The sequence below is a fragment of the Oncorhynchus keta genome, unplaced genomic scaffold, assembly GCF_023373465.1.
Source record: "Oncorhynchus keta strain PuntledgeMale-10-30-2019 unplaced genomic scaffold, Oket_V2 Un_contig_4917_pilon_pilon, whole genome shotgun sequence".
In the NCBI taxonomy this organism is placed as follows: domain Eukaryota; kingdom Metazoa; phylum Chordata; class Actinopteri; order Salmoniformes; family Salmonidae; genus Oncorhynchus; species Oncorhynchus keta.
Genome location: NW_026288028.1, coordinates 53,558 through 69,028, shown reverse-complemented (window position 1 = coordinate 69,028; position 15,471 = coordinate 53,558). Strand labels below are relative to the sequence as shown.

Below are 15,471 nucleotides of genomic sequence, written 5' to 3'. Positions count from 1 at the left end.
TACCTGTAGGTTTCTCTGCGGCAGTATGACTGGGTGTACCTGTAGGTTTCTCTGCGGCAGTATGACTGGGTGTACCTGTAGGTTTCTCTGCGGCAGTATGACTGGGTGTACCTGTAGGTTTCTCTGCGGCAGTATGACTGGGTGTACCTGTAGGTTTCTCTGCGGCAGTATGACTGGGTGTACCTGTAGGTTTCTCTGCGGCAGTATGACTGGGTGTACCTGTAGGTTTCTCTGCGGCAGTATGACTGGGTGTACCTGTAGGTTTCTCTGCGGCAGTATGACTGGGTGTACCTGTAGGTTTCTCTGCGGCAGTATGACTGGGTGTACCTGTAGGTTTCTCTGCAGCAGTATGACTGGGTGTACCTGTAGGTTTCTCTGCAGCAGTATGACTGGGTGTACCTGTAGGTTTCTCTGCAGCAGTATGACTGGGTGTACCTGTAGGTTTCTCTGCAGCAGTATGACTGGGTGTACCTGTAGGTTTCTCTGCAGCAGTATGACTGGGTGTACCTGTAGGTTTCTCTGCAGCAGTATGACTGGAGTGTACCTGTAGGTTTCTCTGCAGCAGTATGACTGGGTGTACCTGTAGGTTTCTCTGCAGCAGTATGACTGGGTGTACCTGTAGGTTTCTCTGCAGCAGTATGACTGGGTGTACCTGTAGGTTTCTCTGCAGCAGTATGACTGGGTGTACCTGTAGGTTTCTCTGCAGCAGTATGACTGGGTGTACCTGTAGGTTTCTCTGCAGCAGTATGACTGGGTGTACCTGTAGGTTTCTCTGCAGCAGTATGACTGGGTGTACCTGTAGGTTTCTCTGCAGCAGTATGACTGGGTGTACCTGTAGGTTTCTCTGCAGCAGTATGACTGGGTGTACCTGTAGGTTTCTCTGCAGCAGTATGACTGGGTGTACCTGTAGGTTTCTCTGCAGCAGTATGACTGGGTGTACCTGTAGGTTTCTCTGCAGCAGTATGACTGGGTGTAGGTTTCCTGTATGACTGTTTTCTCTGCAGCAGTATGACTGGGTGTACCTGTAGGTTTCTCTGCAGCAGTATGACTGGGTGTACCTGTAGGTTTCTCTGCAGCAGTATGACTGGGTGTACCTGTAGGTTTCTCTGCAGCAGTATGACTGGGTGTACCTGTAGGTTTCTCTGCAGCAGTATGACTGGGTGTACCTGTAGGTTTCTCTGCAGCAGTATGACTGGGTGTACCTGTAGGTTTCTCTGCAGCAGTATGACTGGGTGTACCTGTAGGTTTCTCTGCAGCAGTATGACTGGGTGTACCTGTAGGTTTCTCTGCAGCAGTATGACTGGTGTACCTGTAGGTTTCTCTGCAGCAGTATGACTGGAGTGTACCTGTAGGTTTCTCTGCAGCAGTATGACTGGGTGTACCTGTAGGTTTCTCTGCAGCAGTATGACTGGGTGTACCTGTAGGTTTCTCTGCAGCAGTATGACTGGGTGTACCTGTAGGTTTCTCTGCAGCAGTATGACTGGGTGTACCTGTAGGTTTCCCTGCAGCAGTATGACTGGGTGTACCTGTAGGTTTCCCTGCAGCAGTATGACTGGGTGTACCTGTAGGTTTCTCTGCAGCAGTATGACTGGGTGTACCTGTAGGTTTCTCTGCAGCAGTATGACTGGGTGTACCTGTAGGTTTCTCTGCAGCAGTATGACTGGGTGTACCTGTAGGTTTCTCTGCAGCAGTATGACTGGGTGTACCTGTAGGTTTCTCTGCAGCAGTATGACTGGGTGTACCTGTAGGTTTCTCTGCAGCAGTATGACTGGGTGTACCTGTAGGTTTCTCTGCAGCAGTATGACTGGGTGTACCTGTAGGTTTCTCTGCAGCAGTATGACTGGGTGTACCTGTAGGTTTCTCTGCAGCAGTATGACTGGGTGTACCTGTAGGTTTCTCTGCAGTATGACTGGGTGTACCTGTAGGTTTCTCTGCAGCAGTATGACTGGGTGTACCTGTAGGTTTCTCTGCAGCAGTATGACTGGGTGTACCTGTAGGTTTCTCTGCAGCAGTATGACTGGGTGTACCTGTAGGTTTCTCTGCAGCAGTATGACTGGGTGTACCTGTAGGTTTCTCTGCAGCAGTATGACTGGGTGTACCTGTAGGTTTCTCTGCAGCAGTATGACTGGGTGTACCTGTAGGTTTCTCTGCAGCAGTATGACTGGGTGTACCTGTAGGTTTCTCTGCAGCAGTATGACTGGGTGTACCTGTAGGTTTCTCTGCAGCAGTATGACTGGGTGTACCTGTAGGTTTCTCTGCAGCAGTATGACTGGGTGTACCTGTAGGTTTCTCTGCAGCAGTATGACTGGGTGTACCTGTAGGTTTCTCTGCAGCAGTATGACTGGGTGTACCTGTAGGTTTCTCTGCAGCAGTATGACTGGGTGTACCTGTAGGTTTCTCTGCAGCAGTATGACTGGGTGTACCTGTAGGTTTCTCTGCAGCAGTATGACTGGGTGTACCTGTAGGTTTCTCTGCAGCAGTATGACTGGGTGTACCTGTAGGTTTCTCTGCAGCAGTATGACTGGGTGTACCTGTAGGTTTCTCTGCAGCAGTATGACTGGGTGTACCTGTAGGTTTCTCTGCAGCAGTATGACAGTTGAGTGTTTGAAGGAAGGAACACACAACACTGTGTGGACAGGTGTACCTGTAGGTTTCTCTGCAGCAGTATGACTGGGTGGACAGATGAAACTACAGTTGAGTACCTGTAGGTTTCTCTGCAGCAGTATGACTGGGTGTACCTGTAGGTTTCTCTGCAGCAGTATGACTGGGTGTACCTGTAGGTTTCTCTGCAGCAGTATGACTGGGTGTTTCTTCATGGTGTTCTGTTCCCTCCGCTACAGGCCTCAGTGTCTCAGCAACAGTCTCCTGAGACACACACATTTAATTGACCCATAATTGCACGCACACACACACACACACACACACACACACACACACACACACACACACACACACACACACACACACACACACACACACACACACACACACACAGTTGAGTTGTTTGGAAGGAAGGAACACACACTGTGTGGGAGAGATGAAACTAAAGTGTAAAGAGAGCGTACCTCAGCTGTGAGGACAGTCCAGCTACTGCTGTTGGCAGCACCACTGCTGCCAGACATTGCCCCCTCGTGGCTCTGACCAGCACCTGCAAGTCAGACACAGTACTTCAGCACAGGCTGTAGATAGGCCTACAGTAGGCCAGCAATATTGAAATCCTGGCCTCAAGGTCCACAGTTTAATGGTTTTCATTCTTTCCTTCAACTGATTTAAACCTGGGAAACCAAGTGTGTGCCTGTCATGGGCGATTACATGACATTGATAGAGTAAGGGCCAGAGTAAGGGCCAGAGGGAGAGGAGAAAGGCAGCAGTACTGCAGAGAGGCCCCCAGGGCCTGAATAGTGTTGCTATAGACTTTATGTACAGATACTAAAAAGACTGTAAAAACAGCAGGAAATCAGCTCCAAGAGATTTTAATTCAATACGTCTGTTGTAAGGATTCCCATGTATAACAGAGAGACATGTGGTTGTACACAAAGGTAAGCAAGGTTTGAAATGATTATTTTAGTCAAACATAGTGGCAAGAAAAAGTATGTGAACCCTTTGGAATTACCTGGATTTCTGCATAAATTAGTCATAACATTTGATCTGATTTTCATCTAAGTCACAACAATAGACAAACAGTCTGCTTAAATTAATAACACAAATTATTGAATACATAATTTAAACATTCACAGTGTAGGTTGGAAAAGTATGTGAACCCCCCTAGGCTAATGACTAACCTGGAGTCCAATCACTGAGATGAGATTGGAGATGTTGGTTAGAGCTGCCCTGCCCTATATAAAAAAATAACTCACAAAATTTGAGTTTGCTATTCACAAGAAGCATTGCCCGAAGTGAACCATGCATCGAACAAATGAGATCTCAGAAGACCCAAGATTAAGAATTGTTGACTTGCATAAATCTGGAAAGGGTTACAACAATACCTCTAAAAGCTTTGATGTAAATGGAGAAAGTTCAGCAAAGATGACTGCAAGAGCACAGAGCAGAATGCTCAATGGGGCTTAAGAAGAAACCTAGAGTCTCAGCTAAAGACTTCCAGAAATCTCTGGAACATGCTAACATCTCTGTTGACGAATCTACGATACATAAAAGAAGAATGGTGTTCATGGGAGAACACCACGAAAGATGCCACTGCTGTCCAAAAAAACAATTGCTGCACATCTGAAGTTCGCAAAAGAGCAGCTGGATATTCCACAGCGCTACTGGCAAAATATTCTGTGGACAGATGAAACTACAGTTGAGTTGTTTGGAAGGAAGGAACACACAACACTGTGTGTGGACAGATGAAACTACAGTTGAGTTGTTTGGAAGGAAGGAACACACAACACTGTGTGTGGACAGATGAAACTACAGTTGAGTTGTTTGGAAGGAAGGAACACACAACACTGTGTGTGGAGAGATGAAACTACAGTTGAGTTGTTTGGAAGGAAGGAACACACAACACTGTGTGTGGACAGATGAAACTACAGTTGAGTTGTTTGGGAAGGAACACACAACACTGTGTGTGGACAGATGAAACTACAGTTGAGTTGTTTGGAAGGAAGGAACACACAACACTGTGTGTGGACAGATGAAACTACAGTTGAGTTGTTTGGAAGGAACACAACACTGTGTGTGGACAGATGAAACTACAGTTGAGTTGTTTGGAAGGAAGGAACACACAACACTGTGTGGACAGATGAAACTACAGTTGAGTTGTTTGGAAGGAAGGAACACAAAACACTGTGTGTGGAGAGATGAAACTACAGTTGAGTTGTTTGGAAGGAAGGAACACACAACACTGTGTGTGGAGAGATGAAACTACAGTTGAGTTGTTTGGAAGGAAGGAACACACAACACTGTGTGGACAGATGAAACTACAGTTGAGTTGTTTGGAAGGAAGGAACACAAAACACTGTGTGTGGACAGATGAAACTACAGTTGAGTTGTTTGGAAGGAACACAACACTGTGTGTGGAGAGATGAAACTACAGTTGAGTTGTTTGGAAGGAAGGAACACACAACACTGTGTGTGGAGAGATGAAACTACAGTTGAGTTGTTTGGAAGGAAGGAACACACAACACTGAACACACAACACTGTGTGTGGACAGATGAAACTACAGTTGAGTTGTTTGGAAGGAAGGAACACACAACACTGTGTGTGGACAGATGAAACTACAGTTGAGTTGTTTGGAAGGAAGGAACACACAACACTGTGTGTGGACAGATGAAACTACAGTTGAGTTGTTTGAAGGAAGGAACACAACACTGTGTGTGGAGAGATGAAACTACAGTTGAGTTGTTTGGAAGGAAGGAACACACAACACTGTGTGTGGACAGATGAAACTACAGTTGAGTTGTTTGGAAGGAACACACAACACTGTGTGTGGACAGATGAAACTACAGTTGAGTTGTTTGGAAGGAAGGAACACACAACACTGTGTGTGGACAGATGAAACTACAGTTGAGTTGTTTGGAAGGAAGGAACACACAACACTGTGTGTGGACAGATGAAACTACAGTTGAGTTGTTTGGAAGGAAGGAACACACAACACTGTGTGTGGACAGATGAAACTACAGTTGAGTTGTTTGGAAGGAACACACAACACTGTGTGTGGACAGATGAAACTACAGTTGAGTTGTTTGGAAGGAAGGAACACACAACACTGTGTGTGGACAGATGAAACTACAGTTGAGTTGTTTGAAGGAAGGAACACAACACTGTGTGTGGACAGATGAAACTACAGTTGAGTTGTTTGGAAGGAACACACAACACTGTGTGTGGACAGATGAAACTACAGTTGAGTTGTTTGGAAGGAAGGAACACACAACACTGTGTGTGGACAGATGAAACTACAGTTGAGTTGTTTGGAAGGAACACACACACTGTGTGTGGACAGATGAAACTACAGTTGAGTTGTTTGAAGGAAGGAACACACAACACTGTGTGTGGACAGATGAAACTACAGTTGAGTTGTTTGGAAGGAAGGAACACAACACTGTGTGTGGACAGATGAAACTACAGTTGAGTTGTTTGAAGGAAGGAACACACAACACTGTGTGTGGACAGATGAAACTACAGTTGAGTTGTTTGGAAGGAAGGAACACAACACTGTGTGTGGACAGATGAAACTACAGTTGAGTTGTTTGGAAGGAAGGAACACACAACACTGTGTGTGGACAGATGAAACTACAGTTGAGTTGTTTGGAAGGAAGGAACACACAACACTGTGTGTGGACAGATGAAACTACAGTTGAGTTGTTTGGAAGGAAGGAACACACAACACTGTGTGTGGACAGATGAAACTACAGTTGAGTTGTTTGGAAGGAAGGAACACACAACACTGTGTGTGGACAGATGAAACTACAGTTGAGTTGTTTGGAAGGAAGGAACACACAACACTGTGTGTGGACAGATGAAACTACAGTTGAGTTGTTTGGAAGGAACACACAACACTGTGTGTGGACAGATGAAACTACAGTTGAGTTGTTTGGAAGGAAGGAACACACAACACTGTGTGTGGACAGATGAAACTACAGTTGAGTTGTTTGGAAGGAAGGAACACACAACACTGTGTGTGGACAGATGAAACTACAGTTGAGTTGTTTGGAAGGAAGGAACACACAACACTGTGTGTGGACAGATGAAACTACAGTTGAGTTGTTTGGAAGGAAGGAACACACAACACTGTGTGTGGACAGATGAAACTACAGTTGAGTTGTTTGAAGGAAGGAACACACAACACTGTGTGTGGACAGATGAAACTACAGTTGAGTTGTTTGGAAGGAACACACAACACTGTGTGTGGACAGATGAAACTACAGTTGAGTTGTTTGGAAGGAAGGAACACAAAACACTGTGTGTGGACAGATGAAACTACAGTTGAGTTGTTTGGAAGGAAGGAACACACAACACTGTGTGTGGACAGATGAAACTACAGTTGAGTTGTTTGGAAGGAACACACAACACTGTGTGTGGACAGATGAAACTACAGTTGAGTTGTTTGGAAGGAAGGAACACACAACACTGTGTGTGGACAGATGAAACTACAGTTGAGTTGTTTGGAAGGAAGGAACACACAACACTGTGTGTGGACAGATGAAACTACAGTTGAGTTGTTTGGAAGGAAGGAACACACAACACTGTGTGTGGACAGATGAAACTACAGTTGAGTTGTTTGGAAGGAAGGAACACACAACACTGTGTGTGGACAGATGAAACTACAGTTGAGTTGTTTGGAAGGAAGGAACACACAACACTGTGTGTGGACAGATGAAACTACAGTTGAGTTGTTTGGAAGGAAGGAACACAAAACACTGTGTGTGGACAGATGAAACTACAGTTGAGTTGTTTGGAAGGAAGGAACACAAAACACTGTGTGTGGACAGATGAAACTACAGTTGAGTTGTTTGGAAGGAAGGAACACAAAACACTGTGTGTGGACAGATGAAACTACAGTTGAGTTGTTTGGAAGGAAGGAACACACAACACTGTGTGTGGACAGATGAAACTACAGTTGAGTTGTTTGGAAGGAAGGAACACAAAACACTGTGTGTGGACAGATGAAACTACAGTTGAGTTGTTTGGAAGGAAGGAACACAAAACACTGTGTGTGGACAGATGAAACTACAGTTGAGTTGTTTGGAAGGAAGGAACACAAAACACTGTGTGTGGACAGATGAAACTACAGTTGAGTTGTTTGGAAGGAAGGAACACACAACACTGTGTGTGGACAGATGAAACTACAGTTGAGTTGTTTGAAGGAAGGAACACACAACACTGTGTGTGGACAGATGAAACTACAGTTGAGTTGTTTGAAGGAAGGAACACACAACACTGTGTGTGGACAGATGAAACTACAGTTGAGTTGTTTGGAAGGAAGGAACACACAACACTGTGTGTGGACAGATGAAACTACAGTTGAGTTGTTTGGAAGGAAGGAACACACAACACTGTGTGTGGACAGATGAAACTACAGTTGAGTTGTTTGGAAGGAAGGAACACACAACACTGTGTGTGGACAGATGAAACTACAGTTGAGTTGTTTGGAAGGAAGGAACACACAACACTGTGTGTGGACAGATGAAACTACAGTTGAGTTGTTTGAAGGAAGGAACACACAACACTGTGTGTGGACAGATGAAACTACAGTTGAGTTGTTTGGAAGGAAGGAACACACAACACTGTGTGTGGAGAGATGAAACTACAGTTGAGTTGTTTGGAAGGAAGGAACACACAACACTGTGTGTGGATAGATGAAACTACAGTTGAGTTGTTTGAAGGAAGGAACACACAACACTGTGTGTGGACAGATGAAACTACAGTTGAGTTGTTTGGAAGGAAGGAACACACAACACTGTTGTTGTTTGGAAGGAAGATGAAACTACAGTTGAGTTGTTTGGAAGGAAGGAACACACAACACTGTGTGTGGACAGATGAAACTACAGTTGAGTTGTTTGGAAGGAAGGAACACACAACACTGTGTGTGGACAGATGAAACTACAGTTGAGTTGTTTGGAAGGAACACACAACACTGTGTGTGGACAGATGAAACTACAGTTGAGTTGTTTGGAAGGAACACAAAACACTGTGTGTGGACAGATGAAACTACAGTTGAGTTGTTTGAAGGAAGGAACACACAACACTGTGTGTGGACAGATGAAACTACAGTTGAGTTGTTTGGAAGGAAGGAACACACAACACTGTGTGTGGACAGATGAAACTACAGTTGAGTTGTTTGGAAGGAAGGAACACACAACACTGTGTGTGGACAGATGAAACTACAGTTGAGTTGTTTGGAAGGAAGGAACACACAACACTGTGTGTGGAGAGATGAAACTACAGTTGAGTTGTTTGGAAGGAAGGAACACAAAACACTGTGTGTGGAGAGATGAAACTACAGTTGAGTTGTTTGGAAGGAAGGAACACACAACACTGTGTGTGGACAGATGAAACTACAGTTGAGTTGTTTGGAAGGAAGGAACACACAACACTGTGTGTGGACAGATGAAACTACAGTTGAGTTGTTTGGAAGGAAGGAACACACAACACTGTGTGTGGACAGATGAAACTACAGTTGAGTTGTTTGGAAGGAACACAACACTGTGTGTGGAGAGATGAAACTACAGTTGAGTTGTTTGGAAGGAAGGAACACACAACACTGTGTGTGGACAGATGAAACTACAGTTGAGTTGTTTGAAGGAAGGAACACACAACACTGTGTGTGGACAGATGAAACTACAGTTGAGTTGTTTGGAAGGAAGGAACACACAACACTGTGTGTGGACAGATGAAACTACAGTTGAGTTGTTTGGAAGGAAGGAACACACAACACTGTGTGTGGACAGATGAAACTACAGTTGAGTTGTTTGGAAGGAACACACAACACTGTGTGTGGACAGATGAAACTACAGTTGAGTTGTTTGGAAGGAAGGAACACACAACACTGTGTGTGGACAGATGAAACTACAGTTGAGTTGTTTGGAAGGAAGGAACACACAACACTGTGTGTGGACAGATGAAACTACAGTTGAGTTGTTTGGAAGGAAGGAACACACAACACTGTGTGTGGACAGATGAAACTACAGTTGAGTTGTTTGGAAGGAAGGAACACACAACACTGTGTGTGGACAGATGAAACTACAGTTGAGTTGTTTGGAAGGAAGGAACACACAACACTGTGTGTGGACAGATGAAACTACAGTTGAGTTGTTTGGAAGGAAGGAACACACAACACTGTGTGTGGACAGATGAAACTACAGTTGAGTTGTTTGGAAGGAAGGAACACAACACTGAAGGAACACACAAACACTGTGTGTGGACAGATGAAACTACAGTTGAGTTGTTTGGAAGGAAGGAACACACAACACTGTGTGTGGACAGATGAAACTACAGTTGAGTTGTTTGGAAGGAAGGAACACAACACTGTGTGTGGACAGATGAAACTACAGTTGAGTTGTTTGGAAGGAAGGAACACAAAACACTGTGTGTGGACAGATGAAACTACAGTTGAGTTGTTTGGAAGGAAGGAACACACAACACCAGCAGTAGTTCACTGTTCCACTTCTCATTCTGTTACTGAAGGCCTTACAGAGTCAGTATGATACAGTAGTTCACTGTTCCACTTCTCATTCTGTTACTGAAGGCCTTACAGAGTCAGTATGATACAGTAGTTCACTGTTCCACTTCTCATTCTGTTACTGAAGGCCTTACAGAGTCAGTATGTTACAGTAGTTCACTGTTCCACTTCTCATTCTGTTACTGAAGGCCTTACAGAGTCAGTATGATACAGTAGTTCACTGTTCCACTTCTCATTCTGTTACTGAAGGCCTTACAGAGTCAGTATGATACAGTGCAGTTCACTGTTCCACTTCTCATTCTGTTACTGAAGGCCTTACAGAGTCAGTATGATACAGTAGTTCACTGTTCCACTTCTCATTCTGTTACTGAAGGCCTTACAGAGTCAGTATGATACAGTAGTTCACTGTTCCACTTCTCATTCTGTTACTGAAGGCCTTACAGAGTCAGTATGATACAGTAGTTCACTGTTCCACTTCTCATTCTGTTACTGAAGGCCTTACAGAGTCAGTATGATACAGTAGTTCACTGTTCCACTTCTCATTCTGTTACTGAAGGCCTTACAGAGTCAGTATGATACAGTAGTTCACTGTTCCACTTCTCATTCTGTTACTGAAGGCCTTACAGAGTCAGTATGATACAGTAGTTCACTGTTCCACTTCTCATTCTGTTACTGAAGGCCTTACAGAGTCAGTATGATACAGTAGTTCACTGTTCCACTTCTCATTCTGTTACTGAAGGCCTTACAGAGTCAGTATGATACAGTAGTTCACTGTTCCACTTCTCATTCTGTTACTGAAGGCCTTACAGAGTCAGTATGATACAGTAGTTCACTGTTCCACTTCTCATTCTGTTACTGAAGGCCTTATAGAGTCAGTATGATACAGTACAGTTCAACACTATAGGGGCGGCAGGAGCCTAGTGGCTATGAGCGTTGGGTCAGTAATCGAAAGGTTGCTGGTTTGAATCTCTGAAGGCCCTACAGCATCAGTATGCTACAGTACTGTCCTCATTCTGCTACTGAAGGCCCTACAGCATCAGTATGCTACAGTACTGTCCTCATTCTGCTACTGAAGGCCCTACAGCATCAGTATGCTACAGTGTTGTCCTCATTCTGCTACTGAAGGCCCTACAGCATCAGTATGCTACAGTACTGTCCTCATTCTGCTACTGAAGGCCCTACAGCATCAGTATGCTACAGTACTGTCCTCATTCTGCTACTGAAGGCCCTACAGCATCAGTATGCTACAGTGTTGTCCTCATTCTGCTACTGAAGGCCCTACAGCATCAGTATGCTACAGTACTGTCCTCATTCTGCTACTGAAGGCCCTACAGAATCAGTATGCTACAGTGTTGTCCTCATTCTGCTACTGAATGCCCTACAGCATCAGTATGCTACAGTACTGTCCTCATTCTGCTACTGAAGGCCCTACAGAATCAGTATGCTACAGTGTTGTCCTCATTCTGCTACTGAATGCCCTACAGCATCAGTATGCTACAGTACTGTCCTCATTCTGCTACTGAAGGCCCTACAGCATCAGTATGCTACAGTACTGTCCTCATTCTGCTACTGAAGGCCCTACAGAATCAGTATGCTACAGTGTTGTCCTCATTCTGCTACTGAAGGCCCTACAGCATCAGTATGCTACAGTGTTGTCCTCATTCTGCTACTGAAGGCCCTACAGCATCAGTATGCTACAGTGTTGTCCTCATTCTGCTACTGAAGGCCCTACAGCATCAGTATGCTACAGTACTGTCCTCATTCTGCTACTGAAGTCCCTACAGCATCAGTATGCTACAGTACTGTCCTCATTCTGCTACTGAAGGCCCTACAGCATCAGTATGCTACAGTACTGTCCTCATTCTGCTACTGAATGCCCTACAGCATCAGTATGCTACAGTACTGTCCTCATTCTGCTACTGAAGGCCCTACAGCATCAGTATGCTACAGTGTTGTCCTCATTCTGCTACTGAAGACCCTACAGCATCAGTATGCTACAGTACTGTTCCACTCCTCATTCTGCTACTGAAGGCCCTACAGCATCAGTATGCTACAGTGTTGTCCTCATTCTGCTACTGAAGGCCCTACAGCATCAGTATGCTACAGTACTGTCCTCATTCTGCTACTGAAGGCCCTACAGCATCAGTATGCTACAGTGTTGTCCTCATTCTGCTACTGAAGGCCCTACAGCATCAGTATGCTACAGTGTTGTCCTCATTCTGCTACTGAAGGCCCTACAGCATCAGTATGCTACAGTACTGTTCCACTCCTCATTCTGCTACTGAAGGCCCTACAGCATCAGTATGCTACAGTGTTGTCCTCATTCTGCTACTGAAGGCCCTACAGCATCAGTATGCTACAGTGTTGTCCTCATTCTGCTACTGAAGACCCTACAGCATCAGTATGCTACAGTACTGTTCCACTCCTCATTCTGCTACTGAAGGCCCTACAGCATCAGTATGCTACAGTGTTGTCCTCATTCTGCTACTGAAGGCCCTACAGCATCAGTATGCTACAGTGTTGTCCTCATTCTGCTACTGAAGACCCTACAGCATCAGTATGCTACAGTACTGTTCCACTCCTCATTCTGCTACTGAAGGCCCTACAGCATCAGTATGCTACAGTGTTGTCCTCATTCTGCTACTGAAGGCCCTACAGCATCAGTATGCTACAGTACTGTCCTCATTCTGCTACTGAAGGCCCTACAGCATCAGTATGCTACAGTACTGTCCTCATTCTGCTACTGAAGGCCCTACAGCATCAGTATGCTACAGTGTTGTCCTCATTCTGCTACTGAAGGCCCTACAGCATCAGTATGCTACAGTACTGTCCTCATTCTGCTACTGAAGGCCCTACAGCATCAGTATGCTACAGTGTTGTCCTCATTCTGCTACTGAAGGCCCTACAGCATCAGTATGCTACAGTACTGTTCCACTCCTCATTCTGTTGCTTAAACTCCTCATTTACATCATCTGTTTTTACATCCACAGGAAGTGTGTGTGTGTACATGAAGTGCACACTCCTGTGAGTGTATTCAGTCCTTCATTAGTCGTATAGTGTGTGTTGGTAGCATTGTGGCTACCCTGGCTTCTGACTGGCTGACGCATGCTTTGGCAGAGACAGGGGTTACTATGGCTCGGGCCATTGTAGAATTAGTAGAACAGACATTCCCAAAGAAGCAGTGGATTGGCCTACACCCAGAGCCACACTACGTACAGGAAGGCCAGGTATTATTATTATTATTATTTTTTTAAATGTTCGATTAATTGATGCCAACCACAATCTCTTTTATTGTGCCTTTCTCAACGTTCTACTACACATGCACAAAATGGCAAATTCTATTGTCATTCGGTGGATGGTGGATTTTAGATTACTAGTCCGTTCAAGTCATTGTGATTCTATGTCTGGCCAGGCAGTGCAGGAGGCACCTCCACTCAGGCTGAAATTACTGGGGCAGAAACCAACTGACTGAAAATAATGGACAGGGTTCTAAAACGACGCAATAAACTGCATTAGCACTTTTATTGAAATTAGGGGGGAAAAGTGTCCTGTCTACATTTAAAAGTATGTTCTTCAATTAAATTGGACTTTCTGGGCTACTTCCAATACGGGTTATTATTGTCATTGTGTCTGACACCATCTTCAATCATGCCACTTCTGTCAGATCACAGCATGACACACTTTAGTCCCCCATGTCTCTTCTCTGTCCCACAGTCATTTAGGTCTTCTAATCAGGCTCTTCCCATGAGAGGCCTGTTGAACGTCGCCTCGGGCCAACGAGCATTGTGGAGCATATCGTGGAATGACTTAAATATAGATATTAGCCTAGCTAAATATAGAGCCAATGAGATAGACTCCAAGACAGAAAGAGCGAACAGTGCCCTGGTGAATCAATCAAACACACGCATTCTGAAGGAGCGCCAGCGCCTTAACTGTGGAGCATTTAAAGAGGCAGTGACGACCCATCATTCAGGGCAGAGCTAAAAAATATACAAATAACACATGTACAGATTTTTTTTGCATGTTATTTTGGCATTAATGTCAGTTTGCAAACAATAATTGAGTTAATAAAGCCACATACAGTCTGTTTTTTGCTTTCTTAAGGCAGCTCCAAAATGCAGGTGTCTCATGGGGACACTAAGTCACCGCAAAATCTACAGGTAGAGCTTGAAAATTCAAGCCCCTTGGGTGCCCATCCAAGAAGGCTCAAGGTCTTTGTCGTCAAATCACATATCTACCGTAGCTTTGATTGGACTGATCATGTCAACATTTCAAAGTCCTAGCTAGCAGTCAAAATCATGAACCAAGTCAACAATCTACTGGCAAATCCTTTCAATACTTGTCATATGAAGAGAAATTATACATAAAATGTATCGTTGCTCATCGGAAATTGGACATAAACATTACCCAAGAAGTTGGAAATGTCAAATTCAACAATGAGTGGTTTGGAAGGAATCAGTGGCTAACTGCAAACATTGCAAAGCAATCAGTAGCCTGCTATTCAGTGGAGAGGGTGTGTAGTCCAAGTCTGGGTTTAAGGGTCTCTTTTCCAAGCTTAAAAGGATAAACATTCAAAAACCATGGGCCATAAAAGGGTGAATACATTAGCCATGCGGTCAACCCAGACTTCTACAGTTTGAGTTTATTTTTACAGGGACACATTTATAAACGTATTATTAAAAACAATTGGAGCAAATACAGCATTCAAAACAACTGGAAACCCAGAACTGGGAAGTCTCAGACCTCAGTGAGTTCCAGACAACTGGGAACACGTAAAAAAAGAGCTCGGACTGGGAAAACACGTTTTGAACGGTCATCCAACTCTAAATAACAAGTCGGGCCTCTTTCTAGAGCTCACCTTGTCCCCCCGAGTGGAAATACGAAATTGATTGTGCATGCCATATGGACATTTTTAGGATATGAAAGTTTATCTAACAAAACGACACTTCATGTTATCTCTGGGACCCTTCGGATGATAAATCAGAGCAAGATTTCAGAATGAAGTACACATTTCACCTTCAGAGGTGAATTTTTCAAACCTATCGTGGTGAAAAAAGTGTTATATTGTTAGGAGCTCTCCTCAAACAATAGCATGACATTTTTTTGCATTAATAGCCACTGTAAATTGGACAGTGCAGTTATATTAACAAGAATTGAAGCTTTCAGCTGATATTAGACACTTATTCTGTATACTTCTGGCCCATTTTTGGACACTGTTAACTAACCTCTCCTTCCGTGGCCTCCAACTGCTCTTAAATGCAAGTAAAACTAAATGCATGCTCTTCAACCGTTCGCTGCCCACACCTGCCCGCCTTTTCAGCATCACTACTCTGGACGGTCCTGAATTGGT

The 15,471-nt window shown here is 44.3% G+C and overlaps 1 protein-coding gene across 4 annotated transcripts in view; it reads right to left on the bottom strand.

Moving 5' to 3' along the window:
• The window catches only part of LOC118374974 (pre-B-cell leukemia transcription factor-interacting protein 1-like), a 38,916-nt gene that overhangs the window by 16,262 nt on the left and 7,183 nt on the right, over positions 1–15,471 (bottom strand). For all 4 annotated transcript variants that reach the window (XM_052509653.1, XM_052509656.1, XM_052509655.1 and 1 more), the window contains 2 exons: positions 3,066–3,148; positions 2,775–2,865 (listed from right to left, as the gene is read on the bottom strand). In XM_052509653.1, coding sequence (XP_052365613.1) covers positions 2,775–2,865; positions 3,066–3,122 — 148 coding nt within the window. In that variant the 5' untranslated portion in view covers positions 3,123–3,148. The remainder of the gene's footprint in view (positions 1–2,774; positions 2,866–3,065; positions 3,149–15,471) is intronic.